At 35.6% G+C, this 14,575-nt stretch overlaps 2 protein-coding genes across 7 annotated transcripts; one reads left to right on the forward strand and one right to left on the reverse strand.

The window, feature by feature from the left end:
- Window positions 1-1,555: 1,555 nt before the first annotated feature.
- LOC140792460 (L-ascorbate oxidase-like) lies at window positions 1,556-7,154 on the reverse strand. The gene is made up of 5 exons (XM_073143477.1): window positions 6,706-7,154; window positions 6,358-6,450; window positions 6,057-6,269; window positions 3,602-3,790; window positions 1,556-2,712 (listed from the first exon to the last, which is right to left on the reverse strand). The coding sequence occupies exons 1-5, from the start codon at window positions 6,967-6,969 to the stop codon at window positions 1,756-1,758; spliced, it is 1,716 nt and encodes a 571-aa protein (XP_072999578.1). The 5' UTR covers window positions 6,970-7,154; the 3' UTR covers window positions 1,556-1,755.
- On the forward strand, window positions 3,746-14,210 carry LOC140792462 (eukaryotic initiation factor 4A-8-like). 6 transcript variants are annotated; one of them, XM_073143480.1, is made up of 8 exons: window positions 3,746-3,896; window positions 8,010-8,108; window positions 8,474-8,497; window positions 8,597-8,650; window positions 11,762-11,831; window positions 11,947-12,053; window positions 12,144-12,574; window positions 13,256-14,210. In XM_073143480.1, the coding sequence occupies exons 4-8, from the start codon at window positions 8,638-8,640 to the stop codon at window positions 13,889-13,891; spliced, it is 1,257 nt and encodes a 418-aa protein (XP_072999581.1). In that variant the 5' UTR covers window positions 3,746-3,896; window positions 8,010-8,108; window positions 8,474-8,497; window positions 8,597-8,637; the 3' UTR covers window positions 13,892-14,210. The 6 variants fall into 6 exon arrangements, with proteins under 6 accessions (XP_072999581.1, XP_072999580.1, XP_072999582.1 ...); XM_073143481.1 differs by lacking the exon at window positions 3,746-3,896 and adding an exon at window positions 6,120-6,257; XM_073143479.1 differs by having other exon boundaries at window positions 8,474-8,650.
- The last annotated feature ends 365 nt before the right edge of the window (window positions 14,211-14,575 follow it).

The raw sequence follows: 14,575 nt of genomic DNA on the forward strand, positions 1-14,575 counted from the left end.
TTGCTGGAGTTTGGAACCATCATAAGTAATGGCTTCAACTTATCTGAAGTTTTGCTATACTGCTTCTGAACGGAACTTATCTTTAGTCGTCCTTTTATGAAACAACACTGGGCCACACGTAGATCTGTGTCTTAAAAAGTCATTGATAAACTAATATTTCGAGTAAGTAACAAATTTTAATTTTAGTCCTGAGTTACGTAGCAATGGAATTATCAATAATTTCATAAATATTTGGGGAATCAGAACTCACGAGTATCCCGACCATTATTAATTTATTTATTCACAAGCAAAGTCACCAACGAATTCGTCAGCGAGGCTTCAACGGAAATTGGCGCCCTTGGGACTTTCCCGCGCTTCCTCTCTTCTAGTGACTATTTTGCCCCCCAAACGTCCTGCCATTTACGAAATCAACCTTCGAGTTTTGTAGGCGACTCCAGAGACGAGAGAGGGAGCCCCACTTCATCGGCTCGCCCCATTCCGAGAACGATGACGACGAGTCGCCCGCGCCGCGCCGCGCCCAGGGTTTAGGGTTTCGGACTCTACGCTTTCTCTTACATGCCTAGAAAACTGAGAGGTAGTGCTTCTCCTTTTACTCTCCTCGCCTTCTAGTCCATGCTTCCGTTTGAATCAATCGTTCCATTCCTAGGTAATCAGCGGGCTTATCGAGTTCTGATCACTTTTTTTAATGGTACTTGCTTTAATACCGTCAAGGTGTTGCAATCGGTTGATCCGAGTGTTGATCGATATTCTTGATAGATCCAACCCTCATTGTGATCGAAATATTGCTTCCTTTGTCTCCTTTAATTTGTTTTCCTTTGGGCAGGGTTTCTTTTCTGGTACCTTCTGTTCAGTTATGTTCACTTGTTGCTAAGAAATTTTGTTCGCTTTCTGTCAAAACTGAAATGTTAATACCTTTTAAATACACCAAAAATTCTTAAGAACTATTCTCGCCAAATTACCTCTCAAACGTTTCATTTAGTTTACTAGCGTTTAAGGCCTCTTCTAGTGGTCGAATTATATTAGTAGTAAAAGATTTAAGAGGAACTTAAAGTAAATTGTTTTTGGTTGCTTTAGGGTTATGCAGTTGTAATCATTGCTTACTTAACTTAGTTGATATGTTGGTCTTTTTGGACGATTGAAAAATAACTATAAATTGGATTAAAAAGTCTAAGTTTGCACCTTTCTGCACTAGGAATAGAATAATGATTTTTCAGTAATAATCATATATTAATATGGCTATCTTAACTTTATGTATTATTAGCAGTTGTTTGACTATTAGATACAGAGTATTCTATTTGATAATTAGTAGAGTATGTTAAACAAATTGTGAATCATTTAAACTATATTACACTCAAGGTCATTTAAATGAAGAATAATCTATAACTTCTTTTGTTAAATGTCTAGACATGTGTGACTGCACTTGATATACTTCAGATTACACTACAATGTTTTTCTTCCTGTTGGAGAAATTACTAACACTTTTGATCCTTCTGTGTTGCATATGTTATCATTTGGTTTCTCTCTTTTCAATAAAAAAATAATAATTGCGAAGATATTTTCTGCTAACACTCTATTTCTTAACTTGGGCTACTGCTGATCATGCTACATAGTACAAGAATTAAAGCAAGAAATCAAAATAACTGATGGAAAGTTGTCCCCGGTGGCTTTTGTCTTTAGAAGGATACAACATTAACACGGTAGCCTGTCCGCTTAATTGGAATTCAGAAGATAAACCAGAAAATGCTACTTTATCTCTTAGGGGTGGTTGTTCATCAGCATCTTGCTAGTCATCCCACAAGCTAATGCTTCATTTGGAATCTTGCCAATGAGTTCAACACCTTCTGCAAAGATTACGCCCATGCCCATGTGTAGATGTGGCTCTATATGGCAATGGAATGCCCAAGCACCTGGATTGTCTGCTACAAACCTTATGGCTGTCCATCCATATGGAAAGATCACTACCGTATTCCTTAATGGTGGATTCTTCAGATTGAACTTTGACATATCTTTGTTAGTGAACCTCCCATCTCCATATCCCAACACCCAGAAGTCATGTCCATGTAAATGCCATGGATGTATCTCACTCACGTTATCTGCCAGTGCATTTGCATTCTGAAGAATTATATCATATGTTCTGTTGAAATCAAGAATGTACGCATTACTTCCTTGGTTCGAGTTAGGATTTATGGGAGGTCTCATAACATCATAGTTTGCTGCAAATTGTTCGGGTGGTTTTTTAGCATCAAATGCATTTTTTAAACGATACTTCATGGATCCAAGGTAGGGTGTGGCTGGAAGAGCCAAGGAGATGTTGTTTATAGACCACTTAATGTAGCCGTCAATCTTGTTCTGGGTGTTGAGTAGCGCAATCTGCCTATTAGAATTTACTGGTGGCCTTAGAGTGCCTTGTCGGGCAAGGATTTTGTAGGTAAAGGATTTGCTGTGGGCATAGTCATTCCATGTTGGCGTTATAGGAGGTGCAATCTTAGGTAACTTAGATGGCGAATTGGGAAGGTAGTTTATGATAGCAAGAGCAGGTGGTGTTTTGGGAAGTCTTCCTCTAACGCCAACAGTGAGCCAGTAATTTGATGATGGGTCTTGGTCAGTAGTTACGAGGACGGAGTAACTTTCACCTGAGTAGATGTCCATATCATCCACAAGAAATGGCTCCACATAATTTCCATCTGCTTCTACGACCATCATCTTGTGCTTCTGGAAAGACAATCAAACTTTGAACTTTTAGCCTGAAATGTTTTGGTTTACATCATGATGCTCTATTTGTTGAAGATCAGCAAATAAGGGAGACTAAATACACAAAGTGAAAAATCAAAAATATCTTGAATAAAAAATGTTGTGTGTGTGTGTTTTGTTGGAAAAAAAAAAATAGAGTGCATGCATCTATGCATATGTATATGTCTGTGTATAAGATTCAGTCTGAGATTTGAAATTCAGCAGAATAATGCAGTTCCGAGTTGAAATATGATCATCAAGATCCATCAATTTCAACTTTCAACAGCTAAAAATATTGATTTTATATTGTCCTACGTACTCTGCTCTACGAGGAAAAGTTGATGCTGATGGCCAATTGGGCATGGATGTCTGTGTCTTAGTAGTGCCTTGCAGTCAAGGTGATTTCCAACCAAGATAATTAATTGCCTTTTCGGTACAACAGAACACTAATCAGAAATAGTTGCTTTTGTATTCCATCGTAAATATTTAAGATGTAAAATTCAAAATGATTTCAGTAGTAAAATAAGGGGTAAGAGAGTGAAGGAAAAGAACTACTATGGAATGTCTTCTAAGATAAGTTTGTACTCTGTATCTTATGTATCAATGCTTCTAGTAAACAATTAGTGACATATTTTTGATGAATTTATTAGTCTATCTTGAAATAAATTGAAGTTATCTAAAGAAATTTGTTTGGCAGTAGTATAACATTATTGTGTAGTTTATAATGCGTTTGCTTTTGAGCGATACTAGTTGAAAGAAAACATATCTTCATGTAGCAGTTAACAGGATGGAGCGAAAGGAATTTATCTGCAGGCATATTCATTGATAAAAGGAAGCTATAATTACGTCTTTATTTGGTTTGCATACTTACCCCGAGGACCAAATTGAGGGAAGATAATGAAGTGGTGCTAGCAATCCTCAGCCGGTACGTCTTATTTGGATGCAATCGGAGCACGGTAGGAGCACACTGACTAGTATTCGTCTTGCAGGTAGTGCTGCCGTGGATAACATGTGCTGCCAGCGAGCAATCGTACTGCCCTCTCCCATTGATCAATAGTGTCTGCACCCAACATGAACAGAATGAATTCCAGATGATTACCAAGCATGAAGATCTAATCAACTAAGCATAAAAAGATTTTTCCAGTACACTCGGCAGAAAAAAAAAGGTAGCAGAAAAATGTTCTTCATGACTATTTTATGATTATTTGCTTGCTTTTATCTTTAGAGATTCTTTCGTATCACCACTTGCATTTTGTTGCAAAGCGTTTTAGTTATGTTTGCAAAAAAGTGTTTCTGGCTCATTATTGGCAGACCATCTCTTTTTTTGTCTTTTCTTTTTCTATCTTTTTGCAAAGCTGAAAAAGTGGCGAAGGAAAATATACCTTAAGAAAGAGATGATTTTCCCTTTGTCCTGACCTTGATCCTACCCATTGGGCTTGATGGCGTTACTCTAGCCTAGCCTCTATTTGGTTGTAAGTTATTTTTTTCTCTATTCTAGACTAGGGACATTACTTTAGATTTATAATCTAATATTAAATTAACCCTACTCGAGACTAAAAATATTATTTAAATTATTCCATATGTAAACTCAATTATAATTTATTCTTAATTTAAAATTTATTTCAAAAATACTCTCTCAGTTCTTCTGCCACCCACCTATTTTATTCTACAAATTTATTTCACTCAATTTCCCACCTATCTCCTTCCTCATATTAGCCATCTATCTCATCTTTTATTTAAATATGCATTACATACTTACAAAAAAACAATTTAATTTAAATTTATATATCAAATCAAGGATATTTGAGTTAGTTTTTACTTCTTATTTGCACTTTTATCTCAATTTATGTCACATCAAAGTATTTATTATATTTTCTTTATAGTTTATAATCAAACATCAAAATGTTCTACTCTAGATTAGAAGGATACTTTTAAGAGTAAAAAACTAGAATAACTATTCTATATTTTCTTAACCAGAAACTAGAAGGAGCCAGTTAATTGGCATGTGGCCTTTCTTTTGTTTACGTCTCTTCTTTTGTACTGCTCTTGTCTGTCACCTTGTTGATAGCAACCTTGTCAAATTGGTTGCATCCTTCTCTTTTACAGCTCCCTGGTAGATGCCCCCACCTCACAGTTCTCTGTTAGTGTGTTGGAGCATCTGGATATATGCACAGGTCAAAAGACTGAGCAATCTTGCAATACCATGACCAATTGCCATCATTTGTGTTTCGGTACACTCGTGAAGCACAGATCTGGAATCTTAAACCCCACACTGCATTGGCTTTTTCGTTTATGAAGCCAATGTGGAAACTTTGTGTTAGCCTTTTGACCAATTCACAACTTTTATCTTTGGACCATAGAAAACGCCACAAGTTGCATGAAATTGTGGTGAACTTTATTTTACTTTGCCATGAGATTCGTTGGAAACTTACATCTTTAGAGAAAGGTCACCGAGATTATAAACGAGTAACTAGGTTTTCTTTTTCTCTTGCATAAAGTTTCTATAGCTTCATCACAGTTTCTCTTAGTATTAATGGTATAATACTAACATGTAGAATATGATTGAAATAAGAATAGTCATTTTTATTTGTTATTATTAAAATAAGAGATTTATTCTAGCAATAATTATTTTTATGCTCACTAATATTCTAGAGTAATAGTATAATAATTATTTTTGATGTGATATAAAATAAAACAAAAAATATTATATTTTTTTATAAAAGTATGAAAAATATATTTTGATTTGATATAGAGTAGATAGATAAAAAGATATTAAAGATAGATAATATGTGATATAAGATATAATTTTGATGAATAATATTTATATTTTAGAATAGAACTATTATAATATTTTATTATTCTAGAATAAGACGTCGCATTTTAGAATAATAAAAGTATTCTTAAAATGTGAACGGAGCTTTAATTTATTTAGTGGGAACAAAGTTCCTATTGTGTAATGGACCTGATCCACTTGTGCTTGAAATGACTAATGTTAGCAGTAGCACTAACCTTTCCTTTCCGTTATACTAAGAGAAGTAGCAGTGCACATAGTCAACACGTATTTGATTTATAATGAAATACAGCTATCATTCACTTGAGCTAATAAAAGATAAAAAGGTAAGGCATTTGGAAAAATATTCTACGTTGCAACACGACAATGGAAATGACTACATCTATCTATCTGCCTGTCTATTTAATATAGAAAGTTGTTCATAATATTTGGATTACCAGTTTCATCCTTGTAATGTTTAGTTTAGTAATTGCTCAAGTAATCAGAGATTTTAATTTTGCAAAACAATCTCTTAGTAATGTATGAGTTATCCTACCTGGGGTTCACCAATCCAGCGAAAAGGTTTGGAAGAAAGGCCAACCATCTGGGCGTATATATTCTTGTGATACCAATCACTCAACAGTAAGTTGAGATCTCTATCATAGTGGAAGGGCTCCTGCTCCCCATCAGCTACATCCACTATAAGAGACCCATACAACCCTGCTGCCCTCTGCATACCGTAATGCCCATGATAAAAGTATGTTCCAGCCTGCTCATTAACCATTAATTATAGTTAGTATGCAACACTTAGTTTGATTCTTACTGCATGGTAAATCTTTTCTAACTGAAGAAATTACCTTGTCAACTTTAAATCTGTAAGTGAAAGTCTCTTCGGGATTGATTGCGCACTGCGAGATTGACGCAGTCCCGTCGGCCCACGGGGTTCCAATCTTTCATGCCATCATCCAAACATTCTCCAAGTTAGGAAGAAAAGAAAACCAAATGTATACATGTTCATTCTATGTTAGATTGGTAGCTTCATGGCAAAATCATGGTCCCTTCACTCTGAAGAAAGAGAGATGGAGGAGAGGCACCATTTGTGTCTGAGGGAGCAGGTATTACTACACAACCTTGCCAAAGAAATGAAGCACAAGTGTGTGTGTGTGTGTGTGTGTGTGAGTGTTGGTTTGAGTACTATAGAGTACCTGTCTGATACCATGCCAATGAATAACAACTCCTTCAGTAGGGAGGCTGTTCTTTAGCTCGATGACGATGGTGTCACCAGCCTTTGCTCTGATAGTCGGGCCAGGAAACTTGCCGTTTATCCCGATCATAACGTTCTCCAGGCAGTCTGGAGACCAGAAAACGTATCCCACCTCCCATTTGAAATGCCTGGCCTTGGAGGCAAAGGACAGTGGCACAAAAAGAAGCAAGAAAATGAAGGGGATGGAGAGCAGAGGAGACCTCATGGTCTTCTAGTTAGTAGCTATGGGGATATTGAAAGTTGTTATATGGGAAAGAGGTAGCAGACCAGTGAGGTGAAGAACCAGAGCATGAAAGAAGACAGAGAGAAGTGAAAGAGTTTGATTAGTAATGGTTGGTAGATACTGGGGCTCCTTTATAGGAGAAATTTTTATGAAGTGGTGGCTGTCTGCATATATTCTGTGCTTGCTCAATTAAATTATATAAAACTAGTGCAATAAAAATAGAATAATGTTTGTTTTTGTCTTTTTAAGTGAATCTCTAATATCTTTTTATTATATATTATACTATATTGAAGTAGTCCCATCTTTTTCAGTGATCTACAAATCAAATGTAAGATTTCTGACATCTTATTTGTATCCAAATTGTTTTCATTTCCAAACTACATTGATATATATACGGTTTATGATTAGGATGGGATAATCTGATGCAGATACAAATGATATATGAACGGTTAGACAAGTTAAAATTTATATCCGGTATTATGTATCGGGTCGGACCGGATACCCATTTTTACCTATTGCTTTGTGTCGGCGTAAAAAAAAAAGTGTCACATTTGTTTATTGTGTACTGTTCTTTATTTTGTCCAGCATATTTATCCAAAAAGGCGCCCAGGGGCAAGCCAGGAGCCCTTCAGACTGAATATTTGAAGACCTATACATGTGATCAATTGATGCTATTTATCTCCATAAATTGTCCAGCTTTAAAGCTATTTATTCATGTGGATTTTCTCTACTGCTAAATATGTTATTAGTTTCTGGTTTAAGAGCAGTCGATTTGGAATTAGCAGTTTGATTTGGGTGTTAGCATATTGGTTGAAAAGAATAATGACTTGTTATAGATACATTCATCATCATACCACCTTAGTTTGAGACATTATATGCATTGCATTTGCAAATGGGATATATTGTGCTCTATGTACTATAGAACCTTCCTCTATCTGTATTATACTTAAACATACGAAGGTTCTTTTCTTTTCTTTATCCTTTTCTTCAGCAGGAATGAAAACATGCTAAAAATCTTGCAGGTTCACAAATGTTTTACATGTACCTACATATGCAGGCATGCTGCAAAGCGCTGTGATGATCCTAGGGCAATAATTTAAAGCAACAGTCTGACATACAAGGTAAAACTATATATATACATATTCGTGATGCTCCACTATTCATCTTAAAGCTTAAGCTGATCCAGAATATGGACCCACTAGACCTATTCATGAAGACTGTTGCAGTATAAACAATATAAATACTTTTTTACAGCTGATAAGCTTTTAAGAATAATATATGGATACTTGGAAAGTTTTTAAAAAGAAAAAGAACTATTCCAATCCAAAAGTGAATGAATGAATAGCATATTCTATGAGATATTATACATGTTGGTTCATGTGTACATACATAAAGTGGCATGATATCGCATCCAGTAGAATTAGCTATCTGGTTGCTTTGATAAATATTTTTTTTTATCCGTCTGACTCAAAAGCTACATTGACAGGCACTATCTTCCAGGATACAATATGTATGTCCCTTATCTTACTATTTTCTTACTTTTGGAATGGTGGGTCCTCGAACAACGAATAATTGCACGATCTTTTTGGTTGCCACTGCACTCCTCCAGATACGAGCTATGTCCTGTCCGTGGATCTGGCTCTCTCTATTATGCCGATTAAAAGTAAGTTTGACAAAAGTGTTGCTACAGTAATTTTTTTCCAGAGTAGAGTACTGTTTAAATTATTTCTTAAATTACTACCACAGTTAGATCACTGTAAGAAGATAACGATTTTTAAGTAAATTAATTAGTTTTTTAATAGACTAAAATATAAAAATATAATTAGATTATCGTAATTCTGCATTGAATTATTTATTTTAGTCATAAAATATCTCCTTGGAAAAATTTATAAAATGGAACAATGCAGTGATTTCTCTCAATCTAATCTACTCAGAATTGCAAAATAAAGATAGTAACTCTTCCAAAATTTTAATTTTAAATTTATTATATAATGTTTATAAATTATTTTCTCTAGAAATATTTTATATAGAAACCGCTTTCTCTGGAAGCGGTTTATATAGAAACAATAGTGAAAAAAAATTGTTGTATGAGATAATAATTTTCCTAACAGTTTTTCAGTGAATTAGAAAATTAATTAATCTACTAAAAATTGCTGTCTAAGACTTGATGTAATTGTTGTACTAGTTTAAGAAATAGTTCGAATAGAAAATATTTTTTCACTGTAGCAGTACTTTGGTCAAAAATTCATTGATAAATATTGAAAAGTATCTTCCTAGTTCGAGGAGAATAGTGGAAGGAGATGAGTGTCATTAGGGTTGTCAAAATAATGATCCAGCTTGAGTTTGGCTCAATAAGATTGATCAGGCTTGAATTAATTCAGGATTAAAATTACTTATTGATTGGGTTTCTTACGCTTGAGCACTCAGCTCCAAATTAACTTATATTAAATAATTGTAATTCAAACATAATTCTATAATTAGATTTGAAATTTTTTAATTCAAAGTTTGATCAGACTAGGGAGAGGGGCATGATCCTTGTCGTAATCTCTGTGACCAAATGAGATCTAATCTAAAACATGTACGTCCAAGATAAGCAATATAATGTTTTTGTGGACGATGCATATAGAGGCACGGAGGCCAGAGCCAAGGAGGGTTCATGGAGAGGAAATTGTTTTTTTTTTAATTTTACTTAATTATATCTAATCTAAAACTTGTACATCCAAGATGAGCGATAGAATATTTGAATTGTTTAATTTTGTCCTTGAACTAAGCTAAGGACAACGGTAGAGCCACATAGAGAGGCATAGAATCAACCTGAGGTTCATGGCACCTTTGAGCTCGGAAAATTATATTATTTTATAGAGAAATTGATTAAAAATATTGTCTCTTATGCTTTTATTATTGTTTAAGCTCTATATTATGGGATTTACTATACGACTCATGCATTTTAAATTTAATCATAAAAAATATCGTGGGTTAAGTTTAACACGACGGAATAGAGAATCTTTTGTTAATTTAAAAATTAAAAACTAAAACATCTAAATTATTCCTCATTTAAGAATAAAAATAAATTTATTCTTATATTTAATATAGAACCATACTATTCACATCAAAATAAACCGCCGTTGCATGTCGGATTTACTAGCCATTCACAAAACTATTGAGAAAATCAAGAAACAAAAATTCTTTAACCTTCTATCTATCACCTTTCATGGTGAGCTTGAATCTAGCATCAAATAAATCAAAATAATAACAAGCCAACCTAAACAACTAGTTCACATTCTTCCTTGTTTCCCACATTAAGCCCCACTTCTTCGTCAACCCAAATCCATCGATAAGCTAGAATTGAGTTATGAGGTATATTCGATCTAGGAGGGGAGGATACGGAAGAGGATTTAGGGTTTGCGGGCCTTGAGATGGAAGCACTTGAATAGGAGGTCGAGGTCAGGCTCAAGGGCTTCATTATGTGTGTTTGGAGGGTGGGGAACAAAGATGGTGACCTTCTAGCTTTCGACAGCATCTCTAGGGTTTGGATTGGAGGAGGTGAGAGCTCCACGCGGAGCTCTCATGGCGGAAGATAGAGAAGGGTTTTTGATGTCACAGAGAAAGTTAGAGAGGCATTAACTTATTCAAGGGTACTTCAGTCATTTTGCATATAAACACTTATCTTAACTAACGTTGGGATATCTTTTATAATTAAACCCAAAATGTAGGGTTAAATAATAAATGTCTATAAGGCAGGGTATAAATACTAATAAAAGCAAAATGCAAGGTGGGTTTTGATCAATTTCTATTTTATGTAACCTGGGCCCTCTTTTGTCAATTTGTCTAAATAACCATATTCAAGTTAGGTATAAACCCATAGGATATGGGCTCTACGGAGTACCCGCGAAGAATCACAAATTCTCCCTCCTAAATAGGAATTATTGTGCTGTTTTATGTTTCAAGGACTGTATATGATATTAAGTTTATAATAGAGGGTTCAAATTGCAATTTAGCTTTTCCTTTCCCGTCCTTGTTTACAACTCCGCGCTCTCTCTCTCTCTCTCTCTCTCTCTCTCTCTGCCCCCCCTCCCCCAAGAACGCTTCCTCTCCTTGCGCTTCGAGGTAATTATCAGATCTTTCGTCTAATCTTTGTTCTCTTTTCCTTTTCTGATTGCTTTCGGTCGCGATTGGAGACAGAGAGATGAGCATTTGATTGTTTCCTCGATGTGGGTTTTCTTTTTGACGCTATGGTTTTAGTTTGGATACCACGAGGATCTCTGGCAATTCGGGATTTGGGTGATCTGAGTTGAGAATTTTATTTGAATCTTTAGATCCACTTCGTCGAGGCATACTCTGGGTTTGATGGATCAGGAGATGTGGATAGAACTCGAAGAATAAGAAGAGTTTGTTGTGCTTCTGATTGGAAACTTCCTCTTGAGGGAGTGGATTTTGTTCTTCTTCTTCCTCTTGTGGTTCTAAATGTTTGTTCTTGTTTCGTAGTTTCTTCTATCGGTGTGATCTTTTTCTAGTTGTTTGGTCAGTTGATCAATTAATTTCGCTCTGCTTGCCGTTCAATTCATGTTATGGTTTCTAGGAGCATGGTACCAATGCACAGAAGGTTAGGGTTTCAAATAAATTGCTAGTTGTGGTTGAATCGTGTTTTATTTATTTCTTTCTTCCATATCTAATCAAATAAAGAAGTAGCTCGTAAGACATGAAATTTAGCTTCTGAGTTAGTTTTTCACCTCTTGCAAGTACGATATTACTACAAAAATCTTCCTGTTTGCAGGCATGGCAGGAATGACACCAGAGGGATCTCAATTCGATGCACGTCAATATGATTCGAAAATGAATGATCTGTACGTGATTTGGCTTTTCCTCTTATTGTTTTCTCATATCTTTTTTTTGTAACTTTTCCTTTGAAAAGAATAAAATTTTTACTTATGTTTTACATGCTTTTATATGGGTGAGTAGCCTTACACAAGATGGGGAGGAGTTCTTCACATCGTACGATGAGGTTTATGATAGTTTTGATGCTATGGGTCTCCAAGAGAATCTTTTGAGGGGCATATATGCATATGGTACGGCCTCCTATTTCATTGGTTCATATCTTGGTCATTGATGACTGGTTTTAATCTGATGCTTTCTTTGTGGGAAAAAAAAAACTTTAGGTTTTGAAAAGCCTTCTGCAATCCAGCAAAGAGGAATTGTTCCTTTCTGTAAGGGTCTTGATGTCATCCAGCAGGCGCAATCTGGAACAGGAAAAACTGCAACATTCTGTTCTGGAATTTTGCAACAGCTTGAATATGGGTTGGTTGAGTGTCAAGCTTTGGTTCTTGCTCCAACTAGAGAGTTAGCACAGCAGATAGAAAAGGTTATGCGAGCACTTGGTGATTATCTTGGTGTAAAAGTTCATGCTTGTGTAGGAGGAACTAGTGTCCGCGAGGATCAACGTATTCTTTCAAGTGGGGTTCACGTCGTTGTAGGTACACCAGGCCGTGTGTTTGACATGTTAAGAAGGCAATCTCTTCGCCCTGACTACATTAAGATGTTTGTGCTAGATGAAGCAGATGAAATGCTGTCACGTGGTTTCAAGGATCAGGTTCCCTCTGTCTCGTCCTCTATATTTGGTGTTATTCTTTGTTTGCAACCAATAACTTCTCATGTTTGTAGTTTTATCATATAATACAACATGCTACAATGTTTGATGAATTATATTAACATTTCTACTTAGTACATTCATTCAAAGTTGAAGGTTCCTTGACGTGGAGGGGAAAATCAAAATGCTAAAGAGAAGTATATGATTATAAAATGGAGCTGCATGAAGGGAAGAGTAGATACGGTCAGGCCCTATTAGTTTTAGACTAAAGAGTTCTTCACTGTTGTTGCTGAAATTAACTTTTCCAGTAAAAAATATAAAGTTTTAGATAGCATAAGGTTAAGTTTAAGGTAAATTCTAAGATGTATCAGGTCTGTGATAACAGTTGCTATATCAGAGAACCCACTCACATTAAATGTAGCTCATCTTTTTGCATGCTTAATGGATAACACTTGGATAATGACTTTGTTGCACTGCCTACCAGAAGCGAAGTCAAGAAACTTTGTCTTTAAGGTGCAGCAATATTTGGCAGACAGGTGGTATTTGTGGTTCATGATCTTATGGTTTTGTCCTTTACATACTCTCCCTGCCTAAAGGTAGTTACTAGTAGTACATTTTGATGGCAGACCACTTTGTAATATAATCTTAATCTCTCTTCTATTTTTTCTTTCTTTTTCTCCTCAGATCTATGATATCTTCCAGCTTCTTCCTTCCAAAATTCAGGTCGGTGTTTTCTCTGCAACAATGCCTCCTGAAGCTCTTGAGATCACTCGCAAATTCATGAATAAGCCTGTGAGGATCCTTGTAAAACGAGATGAGCTCACCTTGGAGGGTATTAAACAGTTCTATGTCAATGTTGAGAAGGAAGATTGGAAGCTTGAGACGCTCTGTGACTTGTATGAGACATTGGCCATTACACAGAGTGTGATCTTTGTTAACACCCGGCGAAAGGTGGACTGGCTAACTGACAGTATGAGAAGCAGGGATCACACAGTCTCTGCCACTCATGGTGATATGGATCAAAACACTAGGGACATTATAATGCGGGAGTTCCGTTCTGGTTCCTCTCGTGTACTTATCACCACAGATCTCCTTGCTCGTGGTATTGATGTCCAGCAGGTTTCTCTTGTTATAAATTATGATCTGCCAACCCAACCAGAGAACTATCTACATAGAATTGGACGAGGTGGACGATTTGGAAGGAAGGGTGTAGCAATCAACTTCATCACTCGTGATGATGAAAGAATGATGTTTGATATCCAAAGATTCTACAATGTCGTGATCGAGGAGCTACCATCCAATGTTGCTGATCTTCTCTGAATGATTTTTTTTTATTAAATAGTAGTAGGTCATTAAATAATTTTGCCATTTGTGATCATCAACTACGAAGAGTGATATATATGATTGTCTATGAATGGGAGTCTTCTGAAGGGTATGTCATGATGGTGGTGGGTCAAAAATATAATTTTTTGTGCAATTTTTGCAAATTTGTAGCTGCTGTGTCGAGTTTGAGTGGCTGTAAAGGTGGCTGGCTACATGACATGCTTCACTTCTATCGTTCTATGAACCTGGTGTTTGTTTTCTTGTATGCATTATGTTATGACTTCTGCACATCTCATTCTGATGTGCAGTTCGTTTATTTGTCCTCTGGTTGATATTTTGGTAAACAATATGGTCTGCACATTGTAACATATTTTCAAGTAATAGAAAATTTTCAACCTGTTTAGATTAATTCATTTGATGAGATTTCTTGGATTCTCTGAACTAGTCTTAATTACACTTGCCTCGACATTATCTCTTATTACTATTGATTTTTCATGATTGTGGTCTAATACATTCATCCAAGTTACTATTGACTTCAATGTAAAATGATATTTTAGTTCTTTCCTTTATGTGCACATCCAGAGCTTTTTCTTGGAGAAGGCAATAATTCTATTCAAAATAGACAATTACTATCATTCTATTAAAAATGATGTTAGTTCACAAATCACAACTAAACTATGA

Source organism: Typha latifolia, chromosome 7 (assembly GCF_019914945.1).
Source record: "Typha latifolia isolate L0001 chromosome 7, TyphaL0001v2, whole genome shotgun sequence".
Taxonomy (NCBI): domain Eukaryota; kingdom Viridiplantae; phylum Streptophyta; class Magnoliopsida; order Poales; family Typhaceae; genus Typha; species Typha latifolia.

Excerpts from the sequence above, each read along its gene's own strand:
- LOC140792460 (XM_073143477.1), bottom strand. The coding sequence starts at position 6,969 with ATGAGGTCTCCTCTGCTCTCCATCCCCTTCATTTTCTTGCTTCTTTTT. Across the intron at positions 3,791-6,056 it reads GCTGGATTGGTGAACCCCAG|ACACTATTGATCAATGGGAG; the intron begins GTAGGATAACTC and ends TGTTGGGTGCAG. Across the intron at positions 2,713-3,601 it reads CCCTCAATTTGGTCCTCGGG|AAGCACAAGATGATGGTCGT; the intron begins GTAAGTATGCAA and ends TTGTCTTTCCAG.
- LOC140792462 (XM_073143478.1), top strand. The coding sequence starts at position 11,551 with ATGTTATGGTTTCTAGGAGCATGGTACCAATGCACAGAAG. Across the intron at positions 11,832-11,946 it reads GATTCGAAAATGAATGATCT|CCTTACACAAGATGGGGAGG; the intron begins GTACGTGATTTG and ends ATGGGTGAGTAG. Across the intron at positions 12,575-13,255 it reads CACGTGGTTTCAAGGATCAG|ATCTATGATATCTTCCAGCT; the intron begins GTTCCCTCTGTC and ends TTTTCTCCTCAG.